This window comes from Balaenoptera acutorostrata, chromosome 10 (assembly GCF_949987535.1).
Source record: "Balaenoptera acutorostrata chromosome 10, mBalAcu1.1, whole genome shotgun sequence".
NCBI lineage: Eukaryota > Metazoa > Chordata > Mammalia > Artiodactyla > Balaenopteridae > Balaenoptera > Balaenoptera acutorostrata.
This window is the reverse complement of record NC_080073.1, coordinates 8,260,282-8,278,042: the sequence shown is the minus strand read 5'-3', so window position 1 is coordinate 8,278,042 and position 17,761 is coordinate 8,260,282. Positions and strand designations below refer to the sequence as shown.

General features: G+C 40.5%; 1 protein-coding gene across 5 annotated transcripts in view; it reads right to left on the bottom strand.

The window, feature by feature from the left end:
• Positions 1-17,761, bottom strand: part of RAD18 (RAD18 E3 ubiquitin protein ligase) — a 114,406-nt gene that overhangs the window by 8,687 nt on the left and 87,958 nt on the right. For all 5 annotated transcript variants that reach the window (XM_007192496.2, XM_057555444.1, XM_057555443.1 and 2 more), the window contains one exon: positions 3,440-3,502. In XM_007192496.2, the coding sequence (XP_007192558.2) occupies positions 3,440-3,502 (63 nt within the window). The remainder of the gene's footprint in view (positions 1-3,439; positions 3,503-17,761) is intronic.

Genomic DNA, 17,761 nt, shown 5'->3' with positions numbered 1-17,761 from the left:
ATGCAGATTATCAATAGAGAAAATGATTCTTCCTTTTCTGATTTTATAATACTAGAAAAAGCTATTTCCCAAAAAAAAGATTTTTAAGGCACTAAGAGATAAAGGGTTAAAAAAGATTTGTAAGTGGCAATCCTCATCCATTCACAGGTTCTTGAAGCCACGTAAGCCGTGTCACTAACAGCTAGAACCCACCAGGGAGTGTATTCAGATCCAGTGAATACTGACTGACATATTCAATCCCTCATACACCTACTGAGCGCCCGCCATGGGTCCCCCCAGGCACCGTGCGGGGCGTGGGGTACAATGAACATCTGCTCTAGGAAGCACGCCGGGTGGTACGCGCCCACTGCTGCGGGAGCAGGGGAGCAGCCAGGGGCCTCTGAGCAGAGCTGGGAAGGAAGGAATGACAACTCCCGTCCGAAGAAAGGGGGAAAGGCAACTCAAGCGGAAGCAACAGCAGGTACCAGGCAGCATGACTCTGAAGCAAATGTGAGTAGTTCAGCCAGGCTGCAACAAGGGGGGGCGGGGAGGGGAGGAAGGGCAGTGCAGGAGCCAGCAGGTAGGCTGGGGCCATGGCTGGAAGAGCCTTGGATGCTGGTGAGTCCCTGCAGGACTTTACCAGAGAGAACACAGTGTATTTTAGGTCTCATGGGCAGAATGAAGCGTACCGACTAGAGGCAGAGAGGCAGGTGGATGGCTGTGGTAGGAAGCCAGAGAGAAGAGCGAAGGGCCTGAGCAGGCCGTAGCACAGAGGGGCCAACAGAGACAGTTCAGGGGTCGTCCACAGCCCCGCCACTCAACGCGGGGCCCCAGAAGCAGCGTCAGCAACACCGGGGAGCGTGCTAAAATGTAAACTCCTGAGCCCCAGCCCAAATCTCCTGAATCCTGATCTCAGGATTGAGTGGAGCCCAATAATCCGTGTTTTAACAAGTCCTCCAAGTGATCTTGATGCAAATTTAAGTCTGAGGACCACTTATCTATAAGACTTCGCAATCACTGCAGGTGAGAGGTAAGGGAGAGTGAGAAGTTGAAGATGATTCTTAGGTTTCTGGCTGGAACAGTGGGGCAGACGGTGATACCACCATTCACTGAGGGAGGGGACAATGGAAGAGGAGCAGGTCAGGAGAGAAGGGACTCAGACCCTCCGAGGAGACATTCCCCCACATTTTATGGATAAGGAAGTTGAAATCTGGAAACGTGAAATGATTGACCTGGACCATTTTTCTTCCTATTTTCATTCTGTTCAATGTAAATATATCCTGTAGCTCAAAATGATAAGATGAACCAATATTCACAGATAGAAGAACCCAAGACCAGTCTGCAGAAAACAGGGTTTTGTTTTGGGTTTTTTTGCTGCTTATGAAAATACTGCTTTATATGGGGGCATTGTGTTGCTAATAGAACCTCTCAATCATTTACGGAATTAGGAGAACATGCTGGGACTGAAATAGTATGTTCTAGGACTAATATCTCAAATATGCCACTTGTGGTACCACAAAATGCCTATAAGCTTAAGATGGGTATTTGTAGAACTATCACATTTTGTTGAAAAGTAAAGCTGTGCAGCTTTTCCCTGATTCTGCTTCTAAAGCTACACCGTGGCATAAGCTGGTTTAAACTGCTCTACACTTGGCTGAAATCAGGAAGCCTGAATTCTTAGCCCAGAAACCACTAACTAGCTGTGGACCTCAACCTCATCAACTTACCTCTCTGGAGCTCAGCCTCCTTCTCTATAAAATGAAGGGACTAGACTAGATGAGCACTTACATCCTTCCAGCTTTAACATTTATTATCTGTGAGGATCAAGCGATGGGATTTGTTTTCTAAGTGATTTCTTATAATAATGACTTTAAGAGGTCATCATTGCCAAGAATGGGCTTGGACTCAGGAATTTTGGGCTACAGCTTGTCAGAGCCATTGACGTCAGGATTTAGTTTAGCATAAACAGGGGGATTCCTGGTACAAGAGGAAGTAGTTAGCTAACGAGTGGCCTCCTCTCCTAGAATGCAAAGTTCAATAATGCTTAGGTGAGACTAATGCAGCCACAATCTCAAACTTTCATAAAACGCTACTGTTTGAGCCACCAAATATCTCATTGGCCTAATAAACCTACTCATAATGCTTTCCCTGGATACACCACACTTTTCCATTCTCCCAGTGATTCAGCTATAATACTACAAAATGTCAGCACAGGAAACCTCATTCTTGGGAAAGACAATTTAGCTTAATGGTCCATAGAGCTGAATTTTGACATAGATTAAAATCTCAGCTCCATCACTTATCACTTATTGCTAAGTGACCTTGGATGGAGATTTACCTCTTTCAGCCTCAGAGAGGCTTTCAGAAAGGTGAAGATGTCAAGAACATCAAATGCTGCTAAGAAGTCAAAGGAGATGAAGTCTAAAAAGTTGTCCTTTGGACTTAGCCACATAGAGGTCTTCGATGACTTCAATGAAGGCTATTTCAGAAGAAGGATGGGGCTGGCTGAGGATGTTGATGAGTCAGTGGGAGATGAGGAATGGAAACTGCAAGTAGAGGCCACCTACTGAGAAAGGAAGGAGAGACACGAGAGCAGCTTCAGGATGAGACTGAGTGAGGCGGTAGTTAGTCAGTTGGTTTCAAGATGGGAGAGATTCGGGCTCGCTGAAAACCTAACGAGAGAGAGAGAGAGGACAAGAGAGGGAGAGATGCCTAAATGAGAGAAGAGAGAATGGGTAACATTCCTGACAAGAGGGTAGGAATGAGGTAGGAGAAACTAGACTCTATAATAAAGAGGCAGCCCTTTATTATAAAATGAAGAAATTATAAAAGAAGGGATAAAATATGTACAAACACAGGCAGATTTATACATTTGGTGTTGGAAAGATGAGGATTCCCATACAATGGCTTCTATTTTCTCTACAAAGGAAGAGAAAAGGTCTTCAGCTAGGCCGGAGCCACTGAACAGAGAAGGGTTCAAGTAATCCTTGTGAAGAACAAGACATAGAAATAATCACAGAAACAGTAGAAGTGCTAGGCAGTTTTGAGGACCCACTTGTGGTATGTGATCTTCATGAAATTTTAGTGGAACAAATCTGCCCAGTTGTACTACAGTCTTATGACTGGCAACATTTAGGAAAGGATTAAAAGTTTTCTAAAGAGTCTAAGCCACTGCTTAAGGCCCGACTGTTAATTCCTGACTATTAATTGCCCATTGGAACAATTTATCTTTAGAAAAACAACTTCTGACAAGTAACTGGAGTTATTACACTAAGATTCCATTTCTAAGCAGAAATACATAGAAACAAGTAGTGAACTGGAAATCTTTACCTTGATTTTTGTGAATTATTACTTGCTTAAGTCAGTAAGCACAAATATTCTTTGGTTTGAAAATCAACTGTATAGAATTATAATTTATCAGGTGAAAGTACATGCTTATTTCGTGATTATGAGAACTCACTTATGTGATGCTTCCCAGGCTTCCTCTTCTTCTAGGAGATCTCTTATGATGTCTGAACTGGAACTAAAAGGACACGTACATCAATATTGTCAGACAATAAAAAGACCATGGTTCCATTCATATAAAATTCTAGAAAATGCAAGCTAATCTCTAGTGACAGAGAGCAAACCAGCAGACCAGTGGTTACCTGCAGGGGGCAGGGGGTGGGCAAGGAGGGGCTACAAAGTGGCCCAAGGAAACTTTGGGAGTGATGGATAGGTCATCACCTTGACTGTGCCGACGACTTCACAGTACACATGTGACAAAGGTCATCAAATTGTGTGCTTTAAATATTTGCAGTTTATTATACATCAATTTCAATGAAGCTGTAAAAAAAAACTTAATTAATTAGCAATAATAAAGAAAAAAAATCCCTAAAGCTTAAATAAACGCCTCAGTAAAAAAACCTGGATTCAAATGGAATATAATCGTGAGCCTTTTCAATTTCCATTTATGGCAACCAAAGATCAAATCATGTTTTAAAAACTGCAGTTTAGTAATGAAATTCACAAGAGATATTAAGTTCCTAAGTGTCTGTTAGTCCCTCTGTAACCAAATAAAGTAAAATGTAATTAATTTGAACTGTGCTAATCCTGTAATTTGTTATAATGCAACTTAGCTTAAAGTGCTACGTAATCTTTGGCCTATCTGTGCAGGGCAGGGCGGGAGGCAGGGGAGCAGAGTAAATAAGGATAGAGAGGACAGGTATTACTTCTTTAAAAGAAAAATGTTTTAAGGCTTTTAGCATCTTGTTCTTACCCAACTAAATTCCTTATATGTGTGTGTGTGTATATATATATGTATTAGGAAAAAAAGCATTTCTTTAGACATCCAAGACACACAAGACACAGAATGTCATGGGCAGTGTATGGGACAACTCAAATAGTCGTCACAACCCCCAGGATAAAGAAGGCTCAAACAAAGGACTAACTCTCTCTCGGGCAAGAGACAACAGGTTTGGAAATGTTAGTGCCAATCTTATTTCTAGTGATATTCTAAGAGATAACAAAAGTTTAAAAATTATGAAGATTTAAAGTGTCAGTGAATCATTCTCAACCACTTCTGAAAAACTACTTTGAAGTAGTGTTTGCCTACAGCGCCTGAACAAAAAAAAAAAGGGGGCAACAGTCAATAAACACAGTTCTGTACCAAACATTTTACTCAAGGGATTTCCCCAATTCCCAAGACCCTCAAGGAGCTACACGCAGGGTGTCCCTGACTGTGGCTTGTGTGTACAATGGCCTATGTGTAAACGCTCCATTCGCATTGCAATGTAGTGACCCTCCAATAGAGCGAGCACAATTCAGGATGAGGTTCCTCAAAGGGTAGAAGCACGACTCCTCGTATTTGTGGATCGAGAAAACATGTAACAATAATGAAGTATTGTAAATTTAGTAATACTGTTAATTTATATTTTATCCATTAGAGAAGTGCATATATACATTTTAAAAATAGTAGTACACACACCTGTGAGACACTCTCGATTATGTCCATGGATAATTCTCGATATGCATATGCTTTTGCAGACCAGCTGCAATCATTCTTTCAGGTCCCTGGGACAGGAACCATTGACCTAACCTGTCAGAGTACCTAAGCATCTACTACTCTTTTACACTGAGGATGGCCCCCTGCTCAAATGCAAGTGTCCCTGAAAATAATAACACATTAATTTATCATCAGTCATTTTCACCTTAGTATATACAAGCCTATTATAAGCTTTCCCATTAAACAGCTAGCTAAATATAGTGTTCATTAGGAGAGGAGAGGAAAAAGCAGAAGACCCTTAAGGAGACACAAGGCAGATTTCACCAACTTCATTGTTTTCCTAAGAGACAGACCCACCTGGCCACTCGCTGGGGAGGGCTAGCATACACTGCCACCCTTATTCCCATAGAAGAGGTCTAAACCTTTCCGTTCACAAGATCCCAGCCTTTGTTAATCCTTACTTTGGTGGTAACTATACCAACTTTATCAAGAAAACTGAAGCTGTCTATGGGAGATTTTCATTTCCTTCTCTCTACGCCAACTGATACTGATACCATCACCCACTCTTCCTTACCTGAACGGAGCTAGGGCAGTGTCTCTCAACCTTTTTCCATGACTGCCCCCACTCCCCACACCTAAGAAGTCTTTTCAGAGCTTCTTTTTTTCCTAATTGCCCCGCAATGAAATTTTAATACCACAAATATAATGTATATCTGTTTACATACTGTGTGTGTGTATACATGCTTTACATGCGGAGTAAGATTTTCTTTTTAACCATCTAGCACCCCACCCCCAATTCCCACCCCTTGGGGGGGTGAAATCGCTCCTATTGAGAACTCATGAGCTAGGGGAATGGGAGAAAGTGGCAGTCATATAGCTCTAGGTCCTGGCAGGTATCACATCACTAGAGAAACCGTAAAGTCGGCTTCCTGCTGACACCCCCCAACACACACATACAATTTTTTTTTCAACAGGAAGGTTACAAAGCATCCCTACTATTCCAGCTAAGTAAGCAGGACGGCCAAGCCTGTCAAATAACCTATTAGTCTGTGATCAACTAACCTCCGGGCTTTCAAATCATCAGTACAAACCACTGATTTGTTGAAGGAAAATATTTGCGGATCATTAAGGACACAAACCTAAGAGGTTTTTGCTACACTATTTCAGTGAAAACAGATGGTAGAGGAGGTGTACAAAAGACACATCTCAGAAGTGGTCTGCAATCTCCTCTTCGTCTGCAATTTCAATACTACCAACCAGCACGATGCACAGTGCCTCGATTTCCTCAATTCTTATCACCTTTCCTTCTACTCCAGCTCAGTCGCTAACCTGGTGATAACCACATCACTAAACTGAATGACAGAAAGTTTGGGAGGCTTGACGTTTACCTAAAACGAAGTTTCAGCATATTTTGCTATGCCTGCTGCTCTAATTCTAGCCACCACTTAGAAAGTGTGAGTTGATGCTGACTAATACAATTAAAATAGCAGACAGAAATGTCCATTCTTTTTTAAGGTAATGTACTTACTATATTCTACTCAAAAGCCACATTCCTGAAATTAAACATACTGTTTCACAAATAGGATTTTACAAAGAGACTACTGGGCAAAACAGGCAGTGTTACTAAAATTATCACTCTCAGATCTCTTCCTTGTGTATTGCAGTAATTAGTAGTTTTGAAATCTTAATCATTTTAATATGCCTTGGAGATCAAAAATTCCTTTCACACACTTTCAAGACATCTAAACAATCCTCCACAGGAGAAAATAAATTACTCCCTCCAGTATACCCAGAGTCAGGGTACACACAAGCCTACACAGCTGTAGCTTTTAATTCTCAGACAAGAAATTTTTTCAGAGTAAACTTCAGATTCTCTACAATTTGGGTTTGAAACACTCCGGGAGACCATGATTCAAGAAGCCAGATGAATGTGGAGTCTGGAACTTGAACGTTAGAGCTCCCTGTGGGAGGGTGTTCAAATCGTGCTGTCTGATGTCACCATCCAGACCAGGATAGAGTGGATATTATTATACAAATTAAATACATGAGATAAAGATTTATAGGCAAAAAATATGAATCTTCAATTCTATGGAATTCCCTCTTCCTATACAGGAAGAGTCTAGTAGCTCTATTTGGAACACCCACACTTAATTTTTCGTACCATTTAGACTTCATTTTCAGCTCAAACTTTCAGAAGTGTAAGCTCAACTGCTTTCTTCTTTGTTTGCTGGCTGCTGGTTGGTCTTTGTCCAGTTGGTCTTCCTATAATATTTTACTCTTGTCATTCTCTGATCAAAAGTAGTGGCATAACATCTTACCAGGTGAAGGAAAACACTTTCTTTGCTTACTTCTCTTGCAGCCTTCTATTTCTACCGGTCAAGATTTTACTACCAAAGCTGAAAAGTGACATACCAAATTCCTCTGGCAAAGGGATGACTGCTCGTACTACCCAGAGGAAAAAAGTCACAGGTTTTAGTGTTGGACAAAGTCAAGGTTTCAGTCTTGTTTCTGTCATTTGGTGTACCCTGGGCAAGTTACTTAATCTTTCCAAGTCTCAATATCCTCACCTGAAAAGTCAGGATAATAAGACATATAGTTCAAAGGAATATTTTAAAGATTAATCAATATAATACATAGAATGTTTAGCATAGAGCTTGGCACACAGTAAGTGTTCAATAAATGCTGCATCCATTTTCATAAACCAGATTTGGGTCTGAATTACCCAAATAACTGCCTCAGCACCATGCTTCAATTTGCCCTAGGAGACCAGATCACTATGTGCTGTTTTAATCTTTAATCTTTGGTTTCTATGACACCAAGGTGCAAATTCATCAGAACTTTTTATTTATCCAGCATGGCAGGTACACAGCGTACTGTGGGGTAGGTAAAATGCAAACATCTGCTACAAAAATCCTACGGATTAAAGATTACTTACAAGTGGAATTTTTCTTTTATCTACTAGTTACTCTCCACCAATCCCCACCCCCCCAAATCTCCCCTCATAATTGTGGCATTAATTTGAGCATGGTTGAGTATATCCAACTTAAAAAAATACCTCTTTAAGGGCTGATCACTGGAGGACTGATGGACAGCATATAAGCCCACTAGACAATGGTACTTAAATAAATGCTACCAGCTCCATGAATCCTTCCTCAGACCCCTGTTTCAAATACTCTGTTCCGTAGGGTGAGCAACAGCTTATGTGCCAAGTATTTTAGCAGGTGGCTGACAATAATATTAGAATAGTAAACATCCTAGGTTGAAAAAAAATCACTCAATGACAAAACCAAAAATTACCATTTTGTTAGCAATTACTTCTACAAATCACTGTGATGACTAGTTTATATACACTAGCTTTAATTCATATAAGAACCCTAGGTTTTATCCCCAACTGACAGGTAGACAAAAACTCAGAGAAACTAAAGGGAAAAGAGGGATGTTTTCATGCTCTCCACTAGATCTAGAAAAAGATAAAATGAAGACAGCTCCAGATTCAGATATAAGAAAAATATAATAACAGAACGAACTTATTTATCAAGTAATATGTGGAAAATCCTTAATAAGAGATGAAATGTTCAATTTACAAAGAATTCACAATACATGATCACCTCATTTGCTTTTTAGAATCACCCAGAGAGGCTGGCAGGGCACAAACACTATCATCCTATTTTATCAATGAGGAAACTGAAGCCCAGGGAAATTAATTCAATAATCTACCATGTGCCAGGCACCCTGCTAGAGGCGCAAAGCCATGGCTGAGCTGATGAACAAAGACGGATGGCTAGGTACAGGGATCTGATGGATGCATATAAATTTCAAGGACTCGATGTCATAGCATCTTAGGGGAAGATACATTCCCCCAGAACAATGCCCCATTCATCCAAAGGACTGTAGATCCCAGGTACCACCCAGTTTAAGCTCTTTTGAAAATGCAAAAGATATGGCAACACGACTCCATGTTCCCACACTTTCTCTACAAGCTTTCAACAATCAAAATTCTCCATCTGAAACAAGATGAACCATTTAGCTTTCAGGGGTATTCTGAAGTCCAGAAATGTTCCCAGAAAAAAACAAAAAACAAAAACAGTCTGTAATAAAATACAAAACAGTAATGTGTATCAGTAGAAAAAGATTTTGTGGCAATTTTAAATTCATTCGATGACACATTCTTAACAGTTAAAAACCAAATGTAATGTGTTAACCTTCCAAAAACAATTAAGAAGATTTTTAAAAATAACAAAGCTATCATTGAATTACAGTAAGATACTTACACCTTAGGTTCAGTTACTTTGACAAGGTTTTCTTTAGATACTGTTTTCTCTTAATTTGACCAGAAACATAAACACCTAGTCATCAATTTTCTTAATAATTCCAGTGCCCCTAAATTACAAAACCCCGTTACTATATCTGTCTTACTTTACTGCTGCATTACGAACCTTCACGAACCAATTTATATAATATGACATTGACGAAGACGATGACGATTTCCAAAACTTTATTGTAAAGTACCTACTCTTTTTTTGGCTGAAGTAGATTCATATCTTTACATGGTTCAAAATCAAAATGACATGAGAAGACGGACACTGAGAGGTCTCACTTCCTCCTCTGTCCCCAGGCAATCCGTTCCCCTCTGACTCCAGCACATAATCACTTATTAGTTTGTTGTTTACTCTGCTGATGTTTCTTTATGCAAAACCAAACAAATAAAAGTATACTCATTTCCTCCCCTTTTAGAAAAGAAACAGAATGCTATCTATGCTGTTCTGAATTTTGGTCTTTTCACTTGCAAACGTATCCTGGAAATCTCTCCGTGTCAGCATGTAGAGATTTTCCTTTTTGAACAATCACATAGTATCTCATTGTGTGGATGTACCAGAGTTTAATCAACCAGCCCCCAAGGATGAATACTCAAAGTAGTTTCCAACCTTCTGTTATGATAAACAATGACTCGATGAATAACTCCAAGTATAGTCATTTGTACGGGTGCAGGTGTACCTATAGGACAAATTCATGAGAATACTGGGTAAAAGGCCAAACAGTACTTTTGGTTGGTCTCACCAGCTTCCTCTCCTTAGGGACTGTATTATGTAGCACTCCAACCAGTAATAAATGAGAGTGTGTGTCTCCTCATACCCTTACTGCAGAGTCTATTAACAAATGTTAAGATGCTTGCCAACCTAACGGGTGACAAATAGATGCAATTTGCATTTCTCTCTGGGCAAACCATCTGTTCAGGGCTTTTGCCCATTTTTCTTTTGAGTTTGTGGGTCCTTTCCTTCTCAGTCTCTAGGTGCTCAAAAAGAATATCAAATCTTGAATGTTTTAAAAAAGGTTCTATTAAACCTCTATACATGATAAGAAAATGTATTAGCATGTCTTCTTTCATAGTCAACAACATTTCTAAGTTATATCTGAAAGTTAAACACATTCGAAGTTTTTTCTTAGTTGATGAGAAAGAATTCCAAAGCAAGCATCTACTATATGGGCAATCCTCACTACCAGGTGATCCTACAAAACTTACCTGGCATGTTCTGTTTCCCATTCTCAAAGGCTCACCCCTCAAATTGCCTACCCGCCAGCCCACCCCAATCTCAGCTGATGAAACTGCCTTAACTATGTTAAGAAGATAAAAGCAGGGGAGTTCCCTGGTGGCCTAGTGCTTAGGATTCTGGGCTTTCACTGCCAAGGCCCGGGTTCAACCTCTGGTTGGGGAACTGAGATCCCGCAAGCCACGCAGCACGGCCAAAAATTTAAAAACAAAAAGACCAGCAGGAACTTGCTGCCCCTGCAACTGTGCCTATGTCCTGCCTCCCTTGCTGCTTCTACAGGTCAGTCAACCCCACTCCTAACAAAGGCCGACCCTTCCACCTGCTCCCACCTCGCTGCCTCCTCGGGACTTCACTCACGCAGCTGGCTCCCCACCCCTCATCAGTGTCCCCTTCTCGACTGCATATTCCCATCAAAGCCCTCCCGCAATCCCGTGTTCCTCCACGTACAGTCCTAATCTCCGCCACCCTTCACAGCAGAAGTTCCTGACAGCTGGTGGGAGTTGCTCCCTCCTTCGTCCCCTAAGGCTTCCCCTCAGCGCACACCGCTCAGTCTTCCAGGGAACGCTTCACTCGAAGCCACACCTGCTAAAACCTTCATGTTGCCCAAGTCCACAGTCCCTGCTCCCTAGTCAAACAAGTCTTGTCTCATTTGACTTCTCAGCTGTTTTCTTCTGTCAGCTTCCATGGTATCACAATGTCCTAGTTTTCTTCATCCACCACTGGTCTTATTCTTCCTGGATCTCCTTTGCTCAGTCTTTTCTAAATGCTTCTACTTTCTCAATGTTGGAGTGAGAGAGGGTTCAGTCCTATGTGCCTTTTTCTCCTTCTTAAAGCCAAAATTCATCCACAGGCTGAGCTTTTCCTATCCTACCACGTCCAAACCACCTGCACGTGCTGTCTATCCTACCTCCAAAATACATCCCCAATCCCACCCATTTCCGTCTTTACCATGATGGTCCTAATCTGCTCTACCATGACCCCTCGGATGGACTGGACCAAAGCCTACCTGGTCTCCCTGCTGCCACTCGCCTCACCTCTAACCCCCCGTTCACTCTTCACAGCATCTGGAGTCATCCTTTTAAACCATATAAACCAGACCATACTGTCACCAGATCAATATTGATAAGTCAGTTGGTCCCCAAGTTAATCTACAGATTGAATTTAATCTCATCCAAAATTCCAGTAGACCTTTTCTTTCTTTCTTAGCAACTGACAAGTTAATTTTAAAGTTTATATCGAGATGCAAAAGGACCCAGAATAGCCAAAACAATTTTTAAGCCCATGGCAGCACCTCTGGCCTCCAGCATCAATCATCTCTTTGATGGAAGTGTCTGACACACAAATGCTATCATTTTTTATATGGCAAGAAAAGGGTTAGGAAATACTGTATTCAACAGATAATCATACCTTTTAGGTCAATCACTTTAAATTCTTATAAAAAGTGAAGAAAAGTACTGTGTATTTTTTTTCAAGGAAGAGAAATAAAAGGACATTAGGTTAATTCCAAACACTGGAATCCTCTTGGCCCTCTGGAAAAAACTCAATTTCAAAGTACAATCAAACATTTGTGCTTATGTTTAACTTATAAACTTAAGGGAAAAAAAGAAGAAAAAGAAGACATCAACTCTGAGAGTCTAATGTAAGGGATAAATTTTTTTAATTAGCAAAATTTTCACCGCTACAACTAGATACTGAATCAAAATCTCAAGTTAAGTGGGCAGGGGGACAAAATCACGATGCTTCACTTTGTTCTGACTCAACTATTAGCAGCATAAATGACCAACACACAAAAAAAACCCCAAAACTAGAAGACAACGAGATCACAGTAACAGGTTACGATATTCAGCCTCGTAAGGAGGAACGAATTACAAGACCAGCAGCATCTCAAGGTGAAAATTTCCTCTACCACTGAAGAAGCTTCCATTCGAATACAAGTTCCCTGGACAACAAGAGGCAGGGTATGAAGCTCGTGATGGGAGCAGCATGTCTTCTGCACAGCCAGGTCAACTTCTATATCATCTGCCCAGCTGCCCATGCTGAGGACGCGTGTTCAACTGTACAGATGTGGGATGCCTGGCCAATACCAACCACCAAACCACAGAAACCCAGTATCAAGTCAAGGTTCAGGCCATAAAACTCTAGTCTTACAATCTGTTCAAGGAGGAGGAGAATTTTAAAACTACCTTATACTGCTGGGTTTTAGGCAGCGGTCACTGAACCGCCTTGTGACTCAGTTCCCACAAAAATGAGGCCTTAGACCAAATGATCTAGTGTATGAGAATTATCCCTCCAAAACTATATTGACTCCAAATTTTAATGTTGACACATATTTTTTAATTTTTGATTTGTACTATTATTACCCATACTCCAGTAACAAGATGTAAAAGGCTCTAACGAAATGTGCTTACTAGGGCAGGGGCAGCATAGTAAAGCACCTTACAGGCTTCCACAAGTGACTTCTGCAGAATTACCTAAAAAATAACAAGCCTCCACATTTGAGGCCCATCATATTTTAATGCTTGAATCTCTCTAAGATACAAGAACAATGGGTACTACTTACGTGGTAAAATCAATAGGAGTAAGCAAAATCAGCAATTTAATATGTACCCGTGTTCCAGAATGTGACTATTTGTGTGGGACTAAGAGAACAAAGAAGACGTGCAAATAAACACGGCATGTCCCTCTGACAGGACAACCATATAATCTACCACCTAAACCCAGACACTTGGGAGAGTGATACAGGGTACTACTAATAATGATGCCAAGAGAATAAGTGGGAACCAGCCGATCTCAGAGACACCAGAACATATGGTCATTCTATGTCTAACTGACATTTTAAATAACTCAGTTAAAATGCTGTTCTACTAACAAAGGAATCAATGGCACCCAAGATAAAAATTCTGACACAATTCATGTTATAATGGGGGAAAATCTGGGCTGAGAATTACTGGCTTCAATTCTATTCAGTGAATGACTTGAGATAAGTCACATCACCTCTCTAGGCCTCCATTTCCTTACCTGTGATATGAAGGTACTACATTTAGTGATTTCTCAAGGTACCTTTGAAATTGAAAATGTTTGTATTCTATCCTAATGTGCCTTCTTCCCAGGCTCTGAAGGTCTCCAAGGAGATCTCATAACATGTATTCCTCTGATTTAAAAGCAAAGATAGTATAAATTGAGAAGGCAGGAAAAAAGCTCTGACTTTAACTTTCAAGTTGACTATAACAAATGATGAACTTGAACAATTCACTGAAAATACAAAATTCCAACAGCATGATGTGGAAGTTACATATCATTTCTAATTCATCCAATTTCATTCACCAGAACAAAACTAAAGGATTCTGATTCTGACATTTTGTTTTAAACTAGAGAAACCTCTTAACTGCCTGCCTATGTTTGGGGGTCTGGGAGTGCTGATCCAAAATAACTATTGATCGTCTAACATTTAGAAGGAACTGGTAGTTCCTTCAAGGTCTCATACTTACTCTGCTCCAAGCATTCTGAAAAATACGTTCTCGCCTACTCTTTTTTTTTTTTTTTTAATGAAGAACTAAATTCTGAACCAGTCAAGATTGTATCTCAGTTTTATGAATCAAGCCAAATATACGCAGAAGCACATTGAAACAAGAATTCCTATATGGTTTACAAAATGTCTGAAAAACTAAAAAGGGAAATACATTTTTAAAAACTTCAACCTTACAAAAATAGCAAGTATTACCGTGTCATGCCAATCCAAACTCTCAACCCTACAGTCATCGTACCAAAACCTCCGGTGACAATCAGACACTGCTACAAGCTATGACAATGAAGGTATCATGTGACAAGTGTGGAACCTGGAAGGGACTGCCAATTTCAACAAGCATTTTAGATACACAAGTTAGCAACCACTGTGGAATTGTGAAACTCCCTCCTGATACAGAAAATTGAAGGGCGCAAAGTAATTTTACAGAGGATCTTTATATCATGGCAGTTCATGAATTTGGTGAAAACAAAGAAAAATATCTACCACCTAGGATTGACTCAGAATGCTGAAAAATCATGAATTTATTATAAAACAAAAACAAAAAAAGCTACTATAAAGAAGCCCATCAGATTACCCAGTGAAAATGCATTTAAAAAAAAAAAATCCCTAAAAGGTGTCAACATGAAGTATCTGAGATTAGAAGAAAACCTCATTATTTAACAGCAAATACCCTTTGCCGATGAGAACGGCAGAAAAGATAAAAACTATCTGTACTTTCACATTGTTCTGGGAGGATCACTACTCAAACCACTTTTACAAGTATATATTCACTAATAAACACACGGTAACTGAAGATGGTGAGGCCTATCGTAAACCGTGCGTGTTTTCTCTTTTGATGAAACGTAAAGGCTGGGTAAGCTACATCCTCTGAGGTGACATCAGTCTATAAAGTAAAAATATTAGCACAAGAAAGCAAAACTGATAAAACAAGTAAGACAACCGAGAGGAAAACAGAATTCTTCCTTCACGCTTCATTTATGGATTAAATTTTAACATAGTACAAAATAATGCACTTTATGGAATGCATTACACAGAGCTTTATTAATTTATATGACTAAATGTAATACATAATATTAAATGAAAGAAAAAAAAGAATTCAATAACTAAACTTACTACAACCTAGAAACTGTGCAATTTACCACTGAAGAAAATGTTTCGATGACTTTGGTTTTCCAATATTCAATACATTCTTTGAATATTTTCATGCCACTATGTCTCCTTATTTTGATGTTGTAATGTACTTTAAAAAAAGAAAAACTTTAATTTTAGAATAGTTTTATATTTACGGAGAAGTTGCAGAGATAGTACAGAAAGTTCCCATATGCCCCACACCCAGTTTCTTCTATTGTTAACATCCTACATTAGGTCTGATACATTAGTTACAACCAATGAAGCAATATTAATACATTATTATTACTAAGGTTCATATTTTATTTGTATTTCTTTAGCCTTCACTTAATGTCCTTTTTTGGTTCCAGGATCCCATTCAGGACACCACATTACATTTAGTAGTCGTATGTCCTTAGGTGCCCCCAGACAGTGTTGGTTTCTCAGACTTGCCTTGTTTTTGATGACCTTGACAGTTGAGGCATGCTGGTCAGGTTATTTTGCAGAATGACCCTCAACTGGAGTTTGTCTGATGTTTTTCGCACAGTCTGACTGAGGTTACTGAGTTTGGAGGAGGAAGACCACAGAGGTAATGTGCCATTTCCAGGGCATCACACCAAGAGCACACACGCCATCAGCATAACACTGCTGTTGATGTTGACCTTGATCTCTTGGCTGAGGTATGTCTGTCAGGTTTTTGTTTCCTCTTCTTCTCCCCTTCTTTTCCCTTTCCTTTCCTCTCGCCTTCCTTCCCCCCTTTTCTGTCTCTTTTTCTAGCATTTCCCTGCTTCCTGCCCCAGCCCTGGATTCAGCCATTTCGCCAAGAAGCACTGGTTCCTTCTTTTGGAAAATGTTATTAAACACCAAGATCAGGGCACTAGGTGTGCTCCTTGCAGCTGTGCTGCCCTTGCTTCTGGGCCCTGGCAGCTCACAGAAAAAGGAAACACATGTGTAAAATAACTAGCTCACTTACACACACAGATCTATAAATACTTCTGTATGTATCCACCTGACTCTATATTAAGCTAAACATGAGTTCATTTTAAGGTCTCCAATTCTAATCCACTACCACATGGATAGTTTTAGCCTTATTTGTCTGTAATCTCCCCTCCAACAGTCAGAAACCTGACTCCCATTTGCCATCCACTTAAGACAAAGACACACAAGTAACATGACAGAAAAAAAATATTATGCTAAGCTACGGACAAGCAGAGTTAGACAAAAGTCTTCTGAAATAAGTCAGGGAAAAACCCCAGCAAATACATATTAGAGAAATATTTAAGGTTCACACATCAGTGCAAATCAAAGAGTACAGAGAAGTATACTACAAAATACTTTCTAATTCTTGATCATGAAGAAGCAATTCTGTGTAAAAAACATTTAAAAAATAATTGCTATTAAATGTGCCAAATAAAAGGTTAGCTCTCTCCCCCCCTTTTTGTCCAAGGAGGATTCAAAGGCACACAATATCGTCACCTATTAATGAGGTACTTCTAAAGACTTTCCCCAGAAAGACCAGCGGGCTTCTTCTGCCACACCCTGGAGAGTCACGTCCGAAGCGGAGAGGACATCCACAGACACCACAAGGCCCATTAACACTGCTCTAACTGCCGCCGAGGAGAAACAAACCAGGATAATGAGGAAATATTCCCGACAATCAAAGAACTCCCAGTTCCGTGCTTGTGATTTTTCTAAGACCCAGAGATTTTTATTTAGTATGTTGGTGAACTTCAGTTTGATAAAAAAAGATTACTTCATACTCCAGTTCATTATCTATCACACAAGAGGAAAAAGTAAATTGTTTCTCATCAACAAACACATTTTCCTCCAGCAGTTTGTGGACCCATTTGTCTCAGAGCTTTCTAGATTATCTGTCCCTTTCTCTCCCTGGCATCTGCTCATCTACCACTTATTCAACAGCCCGCAAATACCCTTACGTCTCCCCTTCCTGGCAGCGACGGGCAAGTGAGCTTGGCAAACAGGGGCACAGAGGGGCAATGAGCTCTGGGACTCCCCCCACCCCTGCTCCTGCCTTCTCTTGGGCCCGAGATACAGACAGAAGTCTACAGTACCCCATTTGCATTAATAGAGTCTACAGAAAACCAAACCAGTTTCCTGTCTTCAGTTGTAATCATGGCCTGGGCAGACCCCACTGATGCCCTGTCCCTATCCCCTTGCCCTAATCCCTTCACATACTTGATCTCCAAACGTAAGCGCCTTTGCCTGCCATGCTAGAGCCAGCTCTGTCGCCAGCATGGAAGGCTGGAAGCAGTGGGGAGCAGCCCCCAACCAAACGACATACCCCTGCCCCTTGCCTTGGGTGGGACAACTCAGGTGTGTGTTTTAAACCAGCTTCCAGTTCCCAGGAGGGATAAACCCCAGTCGCTCACAGTGACGTCTGGTTTGATAATATGCCCCTTAAATGCTATCTTCCCTTTCCTGTCGCACTTGCCCACTCCCGACAGCATGGTTCTTTCACCTTCTAAATTAACCACTTCCACTCAAATCCTTGTCTCGGGGTCTGCTTCTCAGGAAGCCCAAACATTTCAAGCACTGCATGTTTACACTCTTTCAAGAATGTGAAGAGCGAGCCGGCTTGGCCATAAGCATTATCAG